Here is an 18,467-nt window from a genome sequence, read left to right as displayed (position 1 = left end):
TTTGGACTGCCTTTAATAGGCACGTTTGTTCTTAAAATGGGATCAAAGTGATAGGGTTTGCATTTCTATAGACTCACCTGGCAGTAACACAGAAAAGAAAGCAAGACTGTTGAAGACAAGATTGTAGCAATAAGGATAATGAGGGATGGGATAATGAAAACTAAAATGTTAAGCAAGTATTAAGAAAATTTACTGGTAGTTTGGTATGGAAGTTGAAAGGGTAAGGTGATTTGAGCATTCATGGTGCTCTTAACAGAAATACCAAAGGGAGGGTTTTCAGGGGAAGAGAGTGAATTGATTTTGAAATGCCTACAGGATAAGCAAGTGGAACAAACTATGAAGCAGTCAGGGATTCAAGAAAGGCTGGCTAGAGATGGTTTTAGACTGCATGTATTCAGGAGCTGTCAGTGCCACCTATGGGATGAGTGAAATCTCCTAACTTGGGTTTATGCAACAAGATGGCAGGAGATTCTGAATATAATGCAGTAACAGAAGCCAAAGAAAAGAGTGTTAATGACTAGAGACTGGGCAGCAGTGTAAATTACACTCTGGAGATCATACTTTACAGCGTTTAGGCACAAATGAGCAGTAAGGAGGGGAAGGATCACGCTCAGGCTTCTCTTGACCGCAAGAGAAGAAAGTGAAGGAAGATACAGGGTCAAGGAAGTTGGGGGGTTTTTTTTCAGATGAGGGTCTAGCATGAGTTCCTGCTAGTGGGGAGAAAAGGTGGAGATAGTGTTGCAGATGGAGCTGTTAGGGAAGAAAGCAGCATCCCTTTTCTAGGCAGAAGAGGAAAAAAAAATTCACAGCACATTTAGAAGGATGACTCTCTGCCAATATGAAGACAAGGAGGTAAGGATGTAAAGTAATAAGTGTAGGTTGTTAGGGTGAGTTATGATGAGCTTGCCTGTTTCATCTCACGCACAGGCACACAGATGGTTTTCTGTAGTCTATCGGGGAATGAGGTTAGGACATGAAGGATTTGGACTCGCTAGTGAGAAGAAATAAGGAAGGGGCTGATTGTGCTAGGGAAAACATTTACAACATAACAGATTGCTCCAAAACTTAGTGGCTTCAAAGAACAAACATTTGTTATCTGACAGTGTTACAGGGTTAGGAACTGGGGAGTAGTGTAGCTGGATGGTTCTGTCTCAGGGTGTCTCATGAAGTTACTGTTAAGATGATGGCCAGGGTCACAGGCAAAGAACCCATTTCTGGCTCGTGGCTGTTGGTAAGAGGCCTCAGTCTCTCACTGGCTGTTAGCAAGAGGCCTCAATTCCTTACCAATGTTAAGGGAACCTTGTGCCTTATTGTAGGTAAAAGAGAATTAAGAGGAACATTGGGCTTCCCTGGTAGCTCAGCTGGTAGGAATCTGCCTGCAATGCATGAGACCCCACTTGTATTCCTACATCAGGAAGATCCCCTGGAGAAGGGATAGGCTACCCACTCCAGTATTCTTGGGCTTCCCTGGTGGCTCAGATGGTAAAGAATCCGCCTGCAATGTGGAAGACCTGGGTTCAGTCCTTGAGTTGGGAAAATCCCCTGGAGAAGGGCATGGCAACCCACTCCAGTATTCTTGCCTGGAGAATCCCATGGACAGAAGAGCCTGGCGGGCTACCCTCCATGGGGTCACACAGAGTCGGACTTGACTGAGAGACTAAGCACATAAGGGAATTGGGGCATGAGTGGCAGAATAAGGAAATTTTAGAAGAAAGGGGAAGAGGAACCCATGAGAGCATTATTTACGAAGAATAAAAAGAGATTTTTATACTACATAGACTAGCTCTTGTAGTTTTAAGTCACTGTAAATGACTAAAAATAACTTGGCTGTATGGGAAACACTGTGGCATTGTAAGTACCAGTGTATTCTCTGGAATCAAACTCAACACCTCACTAATAACTGTGATTTTGGCAAATTACTGAATTTCTGTTCCTCAGTTTCTTGTCCATAAAATGGGGGAATGAGGAATACTTTCTCATGATGTTACTGTGAGGATTACATATAAAGTGCTTATAATAATGCTTTCATAATTTTAAATGTTGGCCTTGCACCTATTTTACCTTAAAATTATCTGGATTATTCTTATAAATGTATCTCCTTCCCAGCTATAATATTTTGCCTTCATTGCTGCCATGTTGCAAGTGTCAATTCAAGTATTAATCTCCTCAAACCTTCCTCTGACTGCCCAGTGTAGCAACTCCTGGTTGCCATAGACCTTGTGACTAGCTGAAATTAAATTCTTTATTTACTTCCTGGCATACAGTACATCTTCTCTGTAAATTGTATTCCTAGGGCCAGAAAGAATGCTGGCACATAAACAGTTTCTTCAGTATTTGATGAGTGAATGTTACCAAAGAGTATGTCCCTAATTTCTTCCCAAGTAGCAATCCATTCTTACACAATTTAATGAATTGAATTTGCCATGCCTTTTCAAATAACATTGATTTTCCACAGCAGGTTTATTAAAATTATTTAATGAGAGTATGACTTTGGAAAATGAAGGTAAATTACATCTAGTAGAAAATTCCTTTAAATGATTGTGACACACACAGATTTTCACATTTTTCTATACTCTTAAGAAATAGGATATATAACAAAATGCTAAGTTATTTTCATTTGACACATGTATTAGCAAAATATGAATACTTTAAACTTAGCAAAGAAAAGACAATTGTCCAAGCACCTCTGTATTTCTCCCCAATAAAAATAATAATAATTTATTTTGAGCATTTATGTACAACATGCTATTCTGAATGTTATATGAGGATTAACTCATTTAACTTATAAACTTAAGTACTATTACTCTTATTTTCCAGATGAGAAAACTGAAGACAGGGTTAATTATCCAAGGTCACACAACTAATAAATGCATATATCTAGTAAATATATATATGTATTTACTGATCTCTTTACTTGTGAAGATTATAATTACTTTGGTAATTCTTGACTCTCAGTTCAGTTCAGTTGCTCAATCGTGTCCGACTCTTTGCGACCCCATGAATCGCAGCACGCCAGGCCTCCCTGTCTATCACCAACTCCTGGAGTTCACTCAAGACTCACATCCATCGAGTCCGTGATGCCATCCAGCCATCTCATCCTCTTTCGTCCCCTTCTCCTCCTGCCCCCAATCCCTCCCAGCATCAAAGTCTTTTCCAGTGAGTCAACTCTTCTCATGAGGTCGTCAAAGTACTGGAGTTTCAGCTTTTGCATCATTCCCTCCAAAGAAATCCCAGGGCTGATCTCCTTTAGAATGGACTGGTTGGATCTCCTTGCAGTCCAAGGGACTCTCAAGAGTCTTCTCCAACACCACAGTTCAAACGCATCAATTCTTTGGTGCTCAGGCTTTTTCACAGTCCAACTCTCACATCCATACATGACTACTGGAAAACCATAGCCTTGACTAGATGGACCTTAGTCGGCAAAGTAATGTCTCTGCTTTTGAATATGCTATCTAGGTTGATCATAGCTTTCCTTCCAAGGAGTAAGCGTCTTTTAATTTCATGGCTGCAGTCACCATCTGCAGTGATTTTGGAGCCCCAAAAAATAAAGCCTGACACTGTTTCCACTGTTTCCCCATCTATTTCCCATGAAGTGATGGGACCAGATGCCATGATCTTCGTTTTCTGAATGTTGAGCTTTAAGCCAACTTTTTCACTCTCCTCTTTCACTTTCATCAAGAGGCTTTTTAGTTCCTCTTCACTTTCTGCCATAAGGGTGGTGTCATCTGCATATCTGAGGTTATTGATATTTCTCCCGGCAGTCTTGATTCCAGCTTGTGTTTCTTCCAGTCCAGCGTTTCTCATGATGTACTCTGCATAGAAGTTAAATAAGCAGGGTGACAAGATACAGCCCTGACGTACTCCTTTTCCTATTTGGAACCAGTCTGTTGTTCCATATCCAGTTCTAACTGTTGCTTCCCGACCTGCATACAGATTTCTCAAGAGGCAGGTCAGGTGGTCTGGTATTCCCATCTCTTTCAGAATTTTCCACAGTTTCTTGTGATCCACACAGTCAAAGGCTTTGGCATAGTCAATAAAGCAGAAATAGATGTTTTTCTGGAACTCTCTTGCTTTTTCGATGATCCAGAGGATGTTGGTAATTTGATCTCTGGTTCTTCTGCCTTTTCTAAAACCAGCTTGAACATCAGGAAGTTCACAGTTCACATATTGTTGAAGCCTGGCTTGGAGAATTTTAAGCATTACTTTACTAGCGTGTGAGATGAGTGCAATTTAAAATGTTGCTTCAAATTTAAAATTTGAAGCTATATCATTTGCCAGGATTCTAAGTCACTATTTATTATCTGTAGCCCATTGGTGCCCAAAAGAAATTGTTACTACCAAATTGGAGAACGTTTCACAGATATATAAGACAGTAAATATGACAGTATCAGGATCTATTTTTCATAGATTACTTCTCCTTAGTAGATGGAACACACCAAGAACTTGATGAAGTCAGTCTGCTTACCGCTATCACAGTATTTATTTTGTCTACAAGTCCAGAAGTAACTACGATCCCATGCCTTCAGAAGCGCTGTATTGAGAAATTTAAGGCCACTCTTGAGATAAAAGATCCTATGGTAAGTGTCCTTAGAAGACAGATGTTTATAATAGGAATACATTTAGGCTTTTAAAAACTTTTCTTTGTGATTTTGTTGGTTCCAACAAAAAGTACCAGACTAAAGTTTTTATTTTTAGGTTTGGATTAATTCATATTCTTAGGTTAAAGTCAAATAATAATGGTCTTGTTTTTTGGCCCTGAGGATAGAAGGTAGATAGAGAAAGATAAAGAAAGGATTAAAAATATCACCAACTAAATTTGAAATAGCGGCATCTTAAAATTGATACATTCCTAGAACTTCAGTGGGTTTTCTTTCAGGAGGGAAAGGAAGACTTCAGCACATGCCTTCAGAATATGATTGTAAAATAATGAGACCAATTTCAAAAACAGCACATACAAATTAATCCCATTCCTTTCTGATCCTTTTATTCGCTTGGTTAATTTCCTATGTTTTTAGGTGCTACAGAATAAGTTTGTAGCACATGATCACGAATAGATAAACTCCTAAAATTCAGGAATCAGGTTTTCTCTTGGAAAAAAAAAAATCATTCAAATATCATCACAGTGAATTAAATAAGGGATTATTTGTATATCTGATGTATAGTCATCTTTTATTCTTCTGCCCTGTTTATTTCCTCTATCCTAACAGGAGCTTTATGTAGCAGTCTCAAAGTCATGCCTCTGATATGTGGTGACGTATAATTAATACAGTCTAGACACAGTTCCCTAACACCTTCATTGCATCAAATTTATGTGATTCATCTAAAACGTTTCCCAAAATATTTTTCAAAGTTCTTTTTTAAAAAATATATATATTATAGAGAGACACATAAAGGGGGAAAATAGAAACTAGTCAAAAAAAGAAGAATTAACTACTTTATTCCCACTCCAAGCTGTCACAACCACTTTTAGCATGCAAACTTGAATTTAGTGTTTGGACCTCCAGAATTGAAGATAAAGTAGAAATAAGTGTAAGTTTGGGGGTGGGGTGGGGTAGGAAAATTTTTTTCTTTACATTTTAAAACTTTAAAAAATTTAATTAAAACTTACATTTTAATGTAAATGTAAATTTGTATTTATAGTTTATACTTTTTTTGTCTCTTATCTGACTAGGTACAAATCAAGACCTATCAGCTCCTCCTTTCCATTTTTCAGTATCCGAATCCAGCTGTTTCCTATCCATACATTTACTCTTTAGTATCCTCTATCATGCAAAAGTTGCAGGAAATAGATAGGAGAAAACCTGAAGACACTACTGAGCTTCAGATCTTTCAAGAAGGCATAAAGGTCTTGGAAGCACTGGTGGCCGTGGCCGAGGAACAGCACCGTAAGTGCTAGCACTGAATGCATACTAACAGAGTCAGAACTTGAATGTTCTTTAAAGTATAAAACATCCCTCTGCTGCTGCTAAGTCGCTTCAGTCGTGTCCGACTCTGTGCAACCCCATAGACGGCAGCCCACCAGGCTCCCCCGTCCCTGGGATTCTCCAGGCAAGAACACTGGAGTGGGTTGCCATTTCCTTCTCCCTCTAGTCACTTAATATTGTATTTTCACACCTGCGGAAAGGCAGATGTTGATGTTAACCCCAAGTATTGATATTATTTAGTAACGGTCTGGGAGAAGAGATCGGAAGAACTGCTTCCCTTCAGGCTGGGGAAATAGGTTCCTGTCAAGTGTGCATAGAACATTTGCATCCCTGGAGCCAGCGCTTACACGGTCTGTGTCCTTTGCAGGCTCTCAGCTCGTGGCCTGTCTGCTGCCCATCCTCATTTCCTTCGTTTTGGACGAGAATGCCCTGGGATCAGCAACTTCCGTAATGAGAAATCTCCATGACTTTGCTTTGCAAAATCTCATGCAGATTGGGCCTCAGTACTCATCGGTCTTTAAAAGTGTAATGGCTTCTTCTCCAGCCTTGAAAGCCCGCCTTGAAGCTGCTATAAAGGGCAATCAAGAAACTGTCAAAGTCAAGACACCAACATCAAAACATACTAAGAACTCTGGGAAGAGTTCAAGCATCCAGTTAAAGACCAGCTTCCTCTGATTTTTTTTTTTTTAAACTAGTAAGCACCTTAACACAATACTTGATCATTTCCTTCACTTTGGGGGCAAAAGTGATATTTTAGACACAAGTGCACTTGAAGTCTGGCTATTTATTTTAATTTAAATAGCTTACTTTGGAAAGTCACAGCCAACTTACTTTTCATGGTGGTTTTTTTTTTCTTATAATAAAACCACAGAGCTCAATCAGAATTCTTGCCAGGATAATGTCAATAAAATGCTAAAGAACTAAACTTAGAAAACCAACCACTGCTTTAAAAACAAAATTTATTTCTTCTAACAGTCCATATACATATGGTATACTTAATACATTTACAGATATAGATTTGACTAAATTATCTGCATTAATATTGTATCCCAATTGCTAATTTAAAATTCTGCCTTACTCAGTAATTGTATTAAACTTTCTTGGAGTTCTCAAACAATGTAAGTGACTGGAAAGCTATTTAGGAAACTTGGCTTAGAAGTATCTAATATATATATAATAGTACAAATTAATTACAGTCCTGCAGTGTAACTTAAGATTTGAGATCTATAAATATCATGACATTTTATGATCTATTGGTTTTATTTGTATTGAGTTTGGAAAATTGACATTTTAATCATTTTAAATATAACCAGAGCATTTCAGTTTCTCCCATGGATTTTCTTTTACCTCTGTTCCTAACAGTTTTCTTCATTTTCATTTGTGGCAAACATTCATATCAATGCATTTAATATAATTCATATCTATATTTTAATTAACTATGGGTTTCTATAAATGTTAAATTTATAAATTTAGATCATCAATGAATAAGAGTATGTTTTTTTAACATGAAACATATTTTAATATAGAAAAATCTGATGATGAAGTCATTTTGGTTGAAAAGTATTTTTTAATTGTTGATGATCATTGACTCTCCTTCCACTTCAGTGTTATACTGTGTGAATTAAACACTGTGTCAAAACAAAGCACTTCCCCATTAAAAATTAAAACCCAAAGTGAGAGGGGCATGTTCAGAATGGAGAGACACTTGGAGTCAAGCAAAAGCAATGTGATGTACTCTATTTTATTATGTTTGTATATAAATACACTTGTAAATTGTTCAGAATGAAAACATTTGACAAATTCTAACACTACAATCAATTTTTCTAATTTACATAAATAAAGCTAATTTTCTTTATCATTCTTGTATGTGAAATTATTTTACCCACAAAAGATGGCTGGTTAAAGAGTCCAGAAAATCATTTCTGTGGAGCAAATATTTTCTCTAAAACTTAGCCTATTTTCTCTGCAGAGTCCTGTTTGGGCCCATTCTTTGCAGTGGTTTGCATTCTTTGTCTTCCTAATTGTCTCTGTGAATTTGTATACTTACTGTTTCCTTCACCTGAATGCCTTCTCTGCCTGTTCTATCTGGCTGACTTCCACTCCTTTTAGATCTGGTTTGAATGTCACTTTCCTTAAATAACTCCTTAAGGCTTCTTACCTTCCCCTCAGACCAAGCAACTAAAACTGCTTCTTCATCTTTGTTCCTACAGTACTTTATATATTCTTCCATGCATTGAACATCACATTACATTTTAATATTTCCCTTTTAGACTGTGCCTCCTGAAAGAGAAATTCTGTCTTCTATAACTGCCTGTGTGACATCAACTAGACACTTAAAAAACGGTTGAACATTTTAATGGCTGAGTAATACTCCATTGTGTATATGTACCACAGCTTTCTTATCCATTCATCTGCTCATGGACATCTAGGTTGCTTCCATGTCCTGACTATTATAAACAGTGCTGCAGTGAACATTGGGGTACACGTGTCTCTTTCATTTGAATCAGTTCTAATGAGGTGGATGAAATGAGCCAATTATACAGAGTGAAGTAAGCCAGAAAGAAAAACAATACAGTATACTAACATATATATATGGAATTTAGAAAGATGGTAATGATAACCCTGTATGTGAGACAGCAAAAGAGACACAGATGTATAGAACGGACTTTTGGACTCTGAGGGAGAGGGAGAGGGTGGGATGATTTGGGAGAATGGCATTGAAACATGTATAATATCATGTGAGAAACCAATCGCCAGTCTAGGTTCAATACAGGATGCTTGGGGCTGGTGCACTGGGATGACCCAGAGAGATGGTATGGGGAGGGAGGTAGGAGAGGGGTTCAGGATTGGGAACTCATGTACATCCGTGGCAGATTCATGTTGATGTACAGCAAAACCAATACAGTATTGTAAAATAAAGTAAAAGAAAACAAACAAAACTGTTGAACTGCATTGATAAAGGATGAATTTGAACTCAGAAATGTATTCCTTAGCAAGGCAAATGCTAGACTGGGATATTCTCAGGATAAAATTTTGTTTGTTTCTTTTATATTGTTTTGTGTTTTGTTTCATTTAGTGTGTTTGTAAACATTAAGGTTTCTGCTCATAATTTATCTGGATTAAAGGTGCTATACGAATATCAGTAGTTATAAAAAAAATATCATGTCCAATGTCATAGAATTAAGAACTCTGAGTTAGGCACTATTCTATAACCTTTTTCTTTGTAATGTATCATCTTATTTAATACAATATTCGGTTGTTTGGGATTTTTTTCTTTTCCTTACCCTGAAGCTTGTAGGATCTTGGTTCCCTGACCAAGCATTGAACCTAGGCCCCCAGCAGTGGAAGCAAGTCCTAACCACTGGGCTGCAGGGAATTCCCTCTTTAATACAATATTGAATTAGTTAAAGATTTCCTTACTGATAAAGAAGGTAAGAGGCTTAATGGCTAAGGTTTGAACCCACCTTTCAGTCTTCCACATTCCCTCCAGAGCTTTCCTCACTGTTGAAGATACTTTCATTGAATATTTCTCCAAATTGCCACCAAAAGTTTTACGGCTGAAACAACAGGAAAAAGTGGGAGAAGTTTGTGACCTCTACAATTTCCGTGGGAATAATAATTATACAATTAGATACTGATATAAGTTCTGACTTGTTCAAAGGTGAATCTTAAAATTGAGAAACATTAAAAATTCTTTACATCTGTTTTATTTTAATAAGTCTCTAGTTGTGATAAAGCAGTTGCCCCTTAATTAACAACTTTACAAATTAAATCTATTGATAAGTGACTTGGATTGAAACAAAGTGATACAATATTTGCCTTGAGCTTTGTGTTTTTCTAAGGACAGAAAAAACTATACATAAAAGGTCTTAAGGACCTGGATAACCATGATGGTGTGGTCACTCACCTAGAGCCAGACATCCTGAAGTGTGCAGTCAAATGGACCTTAGGAAACATTACTATGAACAAAGCTAGTAGAAGTGATGGAATTCTAGCTGAGCTACTTCAGATCCTAAAAGATGATGTTGTTAAAGTGCTGCACTCAGTATGTCAGCAAATAAGGAAAACTCAACAGTGGCCACAGGACTAGAAAAGGTCAGTTTTCATTCCAATCCCAAAGAAGGGGAATGCCAAAGAATGTTCAAACTACCATACAGTTGTGTTCATTTCACACGCTAGCAAGGTTATGCTCAAAATCTTTGAAGCTAGACTTCAGCATATGTGAACTGAGAACTTCCAGACGTATAGGCTAGGTTTTGAAGAGGTAGAGGAATCAAAGATCAAAATTACTGAAATTCACTGGATCACGGAGAAGGGAAGTTCAAGAAAAACACTAAATTCTGCTTCACTAAAGCCTCTGACTTTTTGGATCCCAACAAACTGGAAAATTCTTCAAGAGATGGGAGTACTGGACTACCTTACCTGTCTCCCAAGAAGCCTGTATGTGGGTTTGAAAGTTTTGTTTCAAGAAGCAACATTTAGAACCCAACATGGAACAACTGACTGGTTCAAAATTAGGAAAGAAGTATAATAAGACTGTATATTGTCACCCTGCTAATTTAACTTTTATGCAGAGTACATCATGTGAAATGCAGGGCTAGATGAATCACAAGCTGGAATCAAGATTGCCAGGAGAAATGTCAACAACCTCAGATATGCAAATGATACTGATCTAAGGGCAGAAAGTGAAGAGAAACTAAAGATCTTCTTGATGAAGGTCAAAGAGTCTCTTTAAAGCTAGCTTGAAATTCAGCATTAAAAAACTTAAGATAGCACATCTGGAATAGAAGGGGGAAAAGTGGAAGCAGTAACAGGTTTTGTTTTCTTGGCCTCAACATCACTGCAGATGGTGACTGCAGCCATGAAATTAAAAGACGCTACTTGGAAGAAAAACTATGACAACTTAGACAGCATGTTAAAAAAGTACAGACATCACTTTGCCAACAAAGGTCTGTTTAGTCAAAGCTATGGTTTTTCCAATAGTCACGTACGGATATGAGAGTCAGACTACAGAGAAGGCTGAGCACTAAAGAATTGTGGTCCTGAAGGAGACTCTTGAGAGTCCCTTTGACTGCAAGATCATGCCAGTCAACCCTAAAGGAAATCAACCCTAAATATCCAGTGGGAAGGATTGATGCTGAAACTGAAACTCCAATACTTTGGCCACCCAATGGGAATAGCTGACTCACTGGAAAAGACCCTGATGCTGGGAAAGATTGATGGCAGGAGGAGATACGGGCAGCAGAGGATCAGATGGTTAGATATCCCAACTTAATGGACATGAATTTGAGCAAACTCCAGGGAATAGTGGAGGACCGAGGACCCTGGCATGTTGCTATCCATAGGGTTAGAAACAGTCAGACATGACTTAGCAACTGAAAAACAAATAATCTCATTCTCTTTAATCCAATGTTTAAAAGCTTATCATGGAAATTCTTAAAAAGAAAGCTTGGGGATACCATATTTTTATTAATGGAGCAACTAAAGCAAAATTTCTATAAAAGAAAATTCCACCAACAACCTAAAGGGATTATTAAGGCACTTTAAAAGATACAAATAAGTGCTATAAAAGAGATGATAGCATAGTGCTATGGGAACTCTGTAACATTAATACTGAAGAGAAAAATTCCCTTTTTATTACAATATTAGTTTGCATGTTAAGCGAAGAAATTAAACCCTCAAGCTAATAAACTATGATGTTAATAAAAAACTGACAATCTATGAAATAAAGTCTATACTACCCCAAAACTATAAAGTTAAAATGTTGAATCATTTCTGGCCATTTCAAGGAGTCTAACTGTATTTTTAAAGAAAATAAGAGGGCATTGCTACCAATGAAAAACTAATGTTGACACTGTTTTGCTTAAATATTAGGATCAAAATTTAATCACTTCTCTGAAAAATCATCTAGATGGAAAAAACTGTAAGCAAATATATGTTAAGTATGTGTGTGCGTATATGCATATAAACACATCACCAAGAGTGGACTGCTTTATAAAATAAAATATTCCAAGAAAGAACAAAACAAGTGAGTTATTTTTTAAAGCAATTTAAAGCATGCTAGCGACACAGCAAAAGTGGTTTTGTTAGTGTTGTTATTGAAGTCAGGACAAATGTCCTCAAGGGGGAAAAAGAAAAGTGTCTACAACTAGAACAGGTTCTCCGCTGGACAATGAGGTAGAAGCCCTGGTGTTTCTCTGCTGCTTACTTGTTTCTGATCTCAAACCAAGCTCCGGGCCTCGTAGTTTCTAATCAAATGCTGGAGGAGTATCTGCTGCTTCCTGAGTTGCCAGAGTGACTTGTCTCCTACCCTTTTCTCTCTAGTAGGGTCAGAAACATATCATAACCCTAGTAGGGTTAGAAACATATCATCTAGGCCTTCATTTAAACACAAAAGCTTCGTAAAAATAGATTTGCTAAATTATGGAAATTCTTTTATTTCAGTGGTCAACAGACTGTCATGAGTCAATATCAGATGAGATGTGGTTAGAACATGTACTTCCTATTCCCCAGTCAGCTGTATTGTGACTCTGCCGTTTGCTACAGGTTTTCATTGCAAATGCATTCTCTTTAGAGCAATAAGGTGAACATTCTGATTTCTCAATGTTGTATAAAATTTTTTGTAGAATTTTCTACAATATTAAAGTGTTTCTTTGGTTATGTATGTTCTTAACATAGAACTGGAACTTCCAGAAATCACCTAAAAGGTCTGTCTCTGGGCAAATACAAGTCTAAACCATTTAAAACAGTTCATTCTGTTTTAAAAGGTTGGAGTTTCCATGCTTGTCCTTGAAAACCTGTCTAGCACGTTTCATTATGTGAGTTTCAAAATCATCTTTTCTCCAACCATTTTAAAGTACCTACTTTTCAGCTGTTTCTTATATATTACACCTAAAGCACAACTGACAAAAGGTAGATAAGTTGGAATTCATCAAAATTAAGAACTTTCGTGCTTCAATGGACACCATTAAGAAAATGAAAAGAAAACCCACAGACTGGGAGGAAAAATTTTGCAAATCATATGTATATTATATATATATGTGTGTGTATATATATATAGAGAGAGAGGCCATCCAGCATATACAAAGAACTCCTAAAATGTGACAATGAAAAGTCATCTCAATTTTTAAATGGGCAAAGAATTTAAACAGGTATTTCTCCAAAGAAGATGGATATACAAATGCCTAATACACACATGAAAAGATGCTCAGTGTCCTTAGTCATGAGGGTAGTGCAAAACCACAATAAGATACCACCTCATTTCCACTAGGATGAGTGTGATCAGAAAGACAATGACAAGTGCTGAGGAGGATGTGTAGAAATTAGAACCTGGTGAGAATTAGTGCAGCTGCTTTGGAAAACTGGTAGTTTCTCAAAATGTTAAACAATTAACGATATGATCCAGCAAGTCCATTCATGCAAAAACTTGTATGTGGGGACTTCCTGGTGGTCCAGTGGCTAAGACTCCACCCTCCCAATGCATGGGCCCTGGGTATCAATCCCTCGTCAGGGAACTAGATCCCACATGCTGCAACTAAGAGTCTGCATGCTGCAACAAAGGCCCAGTATGGCCAAATAAAAACTAAAAAAAAAAACAAAAAAAACCTGTACATGAATATTCACAGCAGAATTATTGATAGTAACCAAAAAGTGGGAACAACCCAGGTGTCCATCAACTGATGAATATATAAACAAAAGTGGTATATCCATTCAAGGGAAAATTATTCAGCCATAAAAGGAATTGATACATGCTATAAAATGGATGAAACTTGAAGATGGTATGCTAAGTAAAAAAAGCTAGACATTAAAGGCCTCTTGTCATATGATTCTATTTTATGAAATGCCCACTGATATGAATTATTATGAATAGGCAAATCCATAAAAACAGAAAGTAGATAACTGGCTGTCAGTGAAAGGAGGCTAGAGGGGAACGTGACTGCTAATGAGTATGGGGTTTCTTTTTGGAATGTGGAAAAGGTTCTGGAATTAGACAGTAGTGTTGGTTGTACAACCAGGAGAATATAGTAAAAAAAAAAGAAAAAAAACCACAGTACACTTTAAAAGGATGAATTCTGTGGTATGTGAATTTGTTATGGACTGAATTATGTCTCCCAAAGAGATGTAGTCTTAACCCCTCCTGTGGGCGCAGGAGGGCCGAGAGGAGCCACTCCACGTTCAAGGTCAGGAGGGGTGGCTGTGAGGAGATACCCCTCGTCCAAGGTAAGGAGCAGCGGCTGCGCTTTGCTGGAGCAGCCGTGAAGAGATACCCCACGCCCAAGGTAAGAGAAACCCAAGTAAGACAGTAGGTGTTGGGAGAGGGCATCAGAGGGCAGACACACTGAAACCATACTCACAGAAAACTAGTCAATCTAATCACACTAGGACCACAGCCTTGTCTAACTCAATGAAACCAAGCTATGCCAGCGGGACAACCCAAGACGGGCGGGTCATGGTGGAGAGGTCTGACAGAATGTGGTCCACTGGAGAAAGGAATGGCAAACCACTTCAGTATTCTTGCCTTGAGAACCCCATGAACAGTATGAAAAGGCAAAATGGTAGGATACTGAAAGAGGAACTCCCCAGGTCGGTAGGTGCCCAATATGCTACTGGAGATCAGTGGAGAAATAACTTCAGAAAGAATGAAGGGATGGAGCCAAAGCAAAAACAATACCCAGCTGTGGATGTGACTGGTGATAGAAGCAAGGTCTGATGCTGTAAAGAGCAATACTGCATAGGCACCTGGAATGTTAGGTCCATGAATCAAGGCAAATTGGAAGTGGTCAAACAGGAGATGGCAAGAGTGAACATCAACATTCTAGGAATCAGCGAACTAAAGTGGACTGGAATGGGTAAATTTAACTCAGATGACCATTATATCTACTACTGTGGGCAGGAATCCCTCAGAAGAAATGGAGTAGCCATCATGGTAAACAAAAGAATCCAAAATGCAGTACTTGGATGCAATCTCAAGTACAACAGAATGATCCCTGGTCGTTTCCAAGGCAAACCATTCAATATCACAGTAATCCAAGTCTATGCCCCAACCAGTAATGCTGAAGAAGCTGAAGGTGAACGGTTCTATGAAGACCTACAAGACCTTTTAGAACTAACACCCAAAAAAGATGTCCTTTTCATTATAGGGGACTGGAATGCAAAAGTAGGAAGTCAAGAAACACCTGGAGGAACAGGCAAATTTGGCCTTGGAATACGGAATGAAGCAGGGCAAAGGCTAATAGAGTTTTGCCAAGAGAACGCACTAGCCATAGCAAACACCCTCTTCTAACAACACAAGAGAAGACTCTACACATGGACATCACCACTGAAATCAGATTGATTATATTCTTTGCAGCCAAAGATGGAGAACTCTACACAGTCAGCAAAAACGAGACCAGGAGCTGACTGTGGCTCAGATCATGAACTCCTTATTGCCAAATTCAGACTTAAATTGAAGAAAGTGGGGAAAACCACTAGACCATTCAGGTATGACCTAAATCAAATCCCTTATGATTATACAGTGGAAGTGAGAAATAGATTTAAGGGCCTACAACTGATAGACAGAGTGCCTGATGAACTATGGACGGAGATTTGTGACATTATACAGGAGACCGGGATCAAGACCATCCCCATGGAAAAGAAATGCAAAAAAGCAAAATGGCTGTCTGGGGAGGCCTTACAAATAGCTGTGAAAAGAAGAGAAGCAAAAGGCAAAGGAGAAAAGGAAAGACATAAGCATCTGAATGCAGAGTTCCAAAGAATAGCAAGGAGAGATAAGAAAGCCTTCTTCAGCGATCAACGCAGATATCGAGGAAAACAACAGAATGGGAAAGACTAGAGATCTCTTCAAGAAAATTAGAGATACCAAGGGAACATTTCATCCAATAAAGGACAGAAATGGTATGGACCTAACAGAAGCAGAAGATATTAAGAAGAGGTGGCAAGAATACACAGAAGAAATGCACAAAAAAGAGCTTCATGACCAAGATAATCATGATGGTGTGATCACTCACCTAGAGCCAGACATCCTGGAATGTGAAGTCAAGTGGGCCTTAGAAAGCATCACTATGAACAAAGCTAGTGGAGATGATGGAATTCCAGTTGAGCTATTTCAAATCTTGAAAGATGAAAGATGACCAACCTAGACAGCATATTCAAAAGCAGAGATATTACTTTTCCAACAAAGGTCAGTCTAGTCAAGGCTATGGGTTTTCCAGTAGTCACGTATGGATGTAAGAATTGGACTGTGAAGAAAGTTGAGTGCCAAAGAATTGATGCTTTTGAACTGTGGTGTTGGAGAAGACTCTTCAGAGTCCCTTGGACTGCAAGGAGATCCAACCAGTCCATTCTAAAGGAGATCAGTCCTGGAGGAATGATGCTAAAGCTGAAACTCCAGTACTTTGGCAACCTGATACAAAGAGTTGACTCATTGGAAAAGACTCTGATGCTGGGAGGGATTGGGGGCAAGAGGAGAAGGGGATGACAGAGAATGAGATGGCTGGATGGCATCACCAACTCGATGCACGTGAGTTAGAGTGAACTCCGGGAGTTGGTGTAGGACAGGGAGGCCTGGTGTGCTGCAGTTCATGGGGTCGCAAAGAGTAGGACATGACTGAGTGACTGAACTGAACTGAACTAACCTCTTTTACCTCATAATGTGACCTTACTGAAAAACAGGGTCATTGCAAATGTAAATAGTTATGATGAGGTCATATTGCAGTAGGGTAGGACCTTAATCCAATCTGATTAGTGTCCTTGTAAGAAGAGAAGAATGCCACTGGAAGACACAGAGGGAAGATGTACATGTGAAGATGGAGGCCGAGACTGGAGCTACACTTCCACCACGGAGAAATGCCTGGCCCTGCCAGAAGTTAGAGAAGCAAGATCCTCCTTCCCCAGAGGCTTTGGAGGGAAAATGACCAGTCAACACCTTGACTTCGGCTTTTAGCTTTCAGAATTATGAGAGAGTAAGTTTCTGTTTAAAACAAGATTCTGGTACTTTGTAATGGCAGCCCTAGAAAAATAACAGATTTATCCCTCGAAGTTTCAAAGGAGTTAGTTACAAAGAAGTTAAGAGACCAGGCTATTCTCAGCAGAAAGTAGTTGCTCACTATACAAAGTAAATGCAGTCTACTATGATGGAAGGAAAAGACACTACAAACAAATCTTTACTGTTCAAAAAATCAAAAGGCTAATAGCTATGTTTTCAGTTATTTTACTTAGTAATGCTATTTCGGTTCCCAAAATACAACACATTCTGTTGTTGCTTTTCTTTTCTGCCTACTGACTATGGTAAGGTGGTGTATGCAACTATGCAATCAGGAAAGCCACCTTACCATCTGGGTTTTCACTCTTTTCATTTACAAAATGTTCTTCCTTCATATTTTAATGAGAAACAAATGACAGGGTGCATCTGAAAACACTTGAAACTCCAACTGTAAAGCATTTATTCTTTCAATGCCATGATTGTAGCTTTTATCTAAATTAAGCCTTATTCAAAAGTCTTAATTAAAATTTTCTTAAGGCTATGCTTACCAAACATGCTTGATCCTACAAATCATTGGAAGAAAACTTATAAAATCCAGATATTTGGAGCTCACCCTAGAACCACTAAATCAGAGTCTTCAGAGAAAGGGCCCAAGACTCTTATTTTTAGCTAGGCCCCGAGTGACTCAAAAGATCTCACAAACATAAGAAAGAAATTCTTCTCTGTCAATATCTGCTTACGTGTAGTGTGCCTGGAAACATAAGGAAAGCATATTGAAAAAAATGAGTGCCCCTACCCCCACATGCCAGAAAGTAATAACATGCTAAAAACAAATGATCAAAACACAATGGGAACATGGAATAATATAAAATAAATGTCCATGAGTTTATGCTAATATAAATTATTGAATAAATAAATGGTGAAAAATAGACAAATCCCTCATGCCAAAGAATTCCAAATAATTTATGTAAAGCCTAACTCCCTACCCCTTAAGTGTGGGCTGCAGGTAGTAATTTCCTTTAAAAAAGAGAGGAAGGAAAGAAGAATAAACTTTACACTGGAGAAGCTTTAAAATATTAATTACCTCAGCCAGGTGATCAAAATTAACATCAATAATAAAAAGCCCTTGACACTGGGCTTCCCTGGTAGTTCAGCTGGTAAAGAATCTGCCTGCAATGCAGGAGACCCTGGTTTGATTCCTGGGTCAGGAAGATCCCCTGGAGAAGGGCATGGCAACCCACTCCAGTATTCTTGCCTGGAGAATCCCATGGACAGAGGAATCTGGCATGCTATAGTCCAGAGTCAGACACGACTGAGCAACTACGCGCACACACACTCCTGACACTATACGATGAGAATGGCACTTTACCTTTGTGGTCTTCTTTCTAAAAACCCATAACCCAGTCTAATTATGAGAAAAACATCAGACAAAACCATGTGGAAGAGTATTCTATGAAACACCTGGCCAGTACTTTCCAAAGCCATCAAAATTATCAAAAACAAGGAAAGTTTGAAAAACTATCAGAACTAGGAAGAGCCTAAGGATGATGACAAAATGTAAC

At 38.4% G+C, this 18,467-nt stretch overlaps 1 protein-coding gene across 8 annotated transcripts in view; it reads left to right on the top strand.

Moving 5' to 3' along the window:
• HEATR5A (HEAT repeat containing 5A) overlaps positions 1-7,782 on the top strand; it is a 97,461-nt gene extending 89,679 nt beyond the window's left edge. For 6 of the 8 annotated variants that reach the window (XM_069559444.1, XM_069559438.1, XM_069559443.1 and 3 more), the window contains 3 exons: positions 4,423-4,577; positions 5,672-5,885; positions 6,292-7,782. In XM_069559444.1, coding sequence (XP_069415545.1) covers positions 4,423-4,577; positions 5,672-5,885; positions 6,292-6,599 — 677 coding nt within the window. In that variant the 3' untranslated portion in view covers positions 6,600-7,782. The remainder of the gene's footprint in view (positions 1-4,422; positions 4,578-5,671; positions 5,886-6,291) is intronic. The other 2 variants (XM_069559445.1, XM_069559442.1) reach the window with 1 other exon arrangement.
• Positions 7,783-18,467: the final 10,685 nt, after the last annotated feature.

Source organism: Ovis canadensis, chromosome 18, assembly GCF_042477335.2.
Source record: "Ovis canadensis isolate MfBH-ARS-UI-01 breed Bighorn chromosome 18, ARS-UI_OviCan_v2, whole genome shotgun sequence".
Classification (NCBI taxonomy): domain Eukaryota; kingdom Metazoa; phylum Chordata; class Mammalia; order Artiodactyla; family Bovidae; genus Ovis; species Ovis canadensis.
The sequence above is the reverse complement of the archived record's forward strand: the minus strand, read 5'-3'. Positions and strand labels throughout refer to the sequence as shown.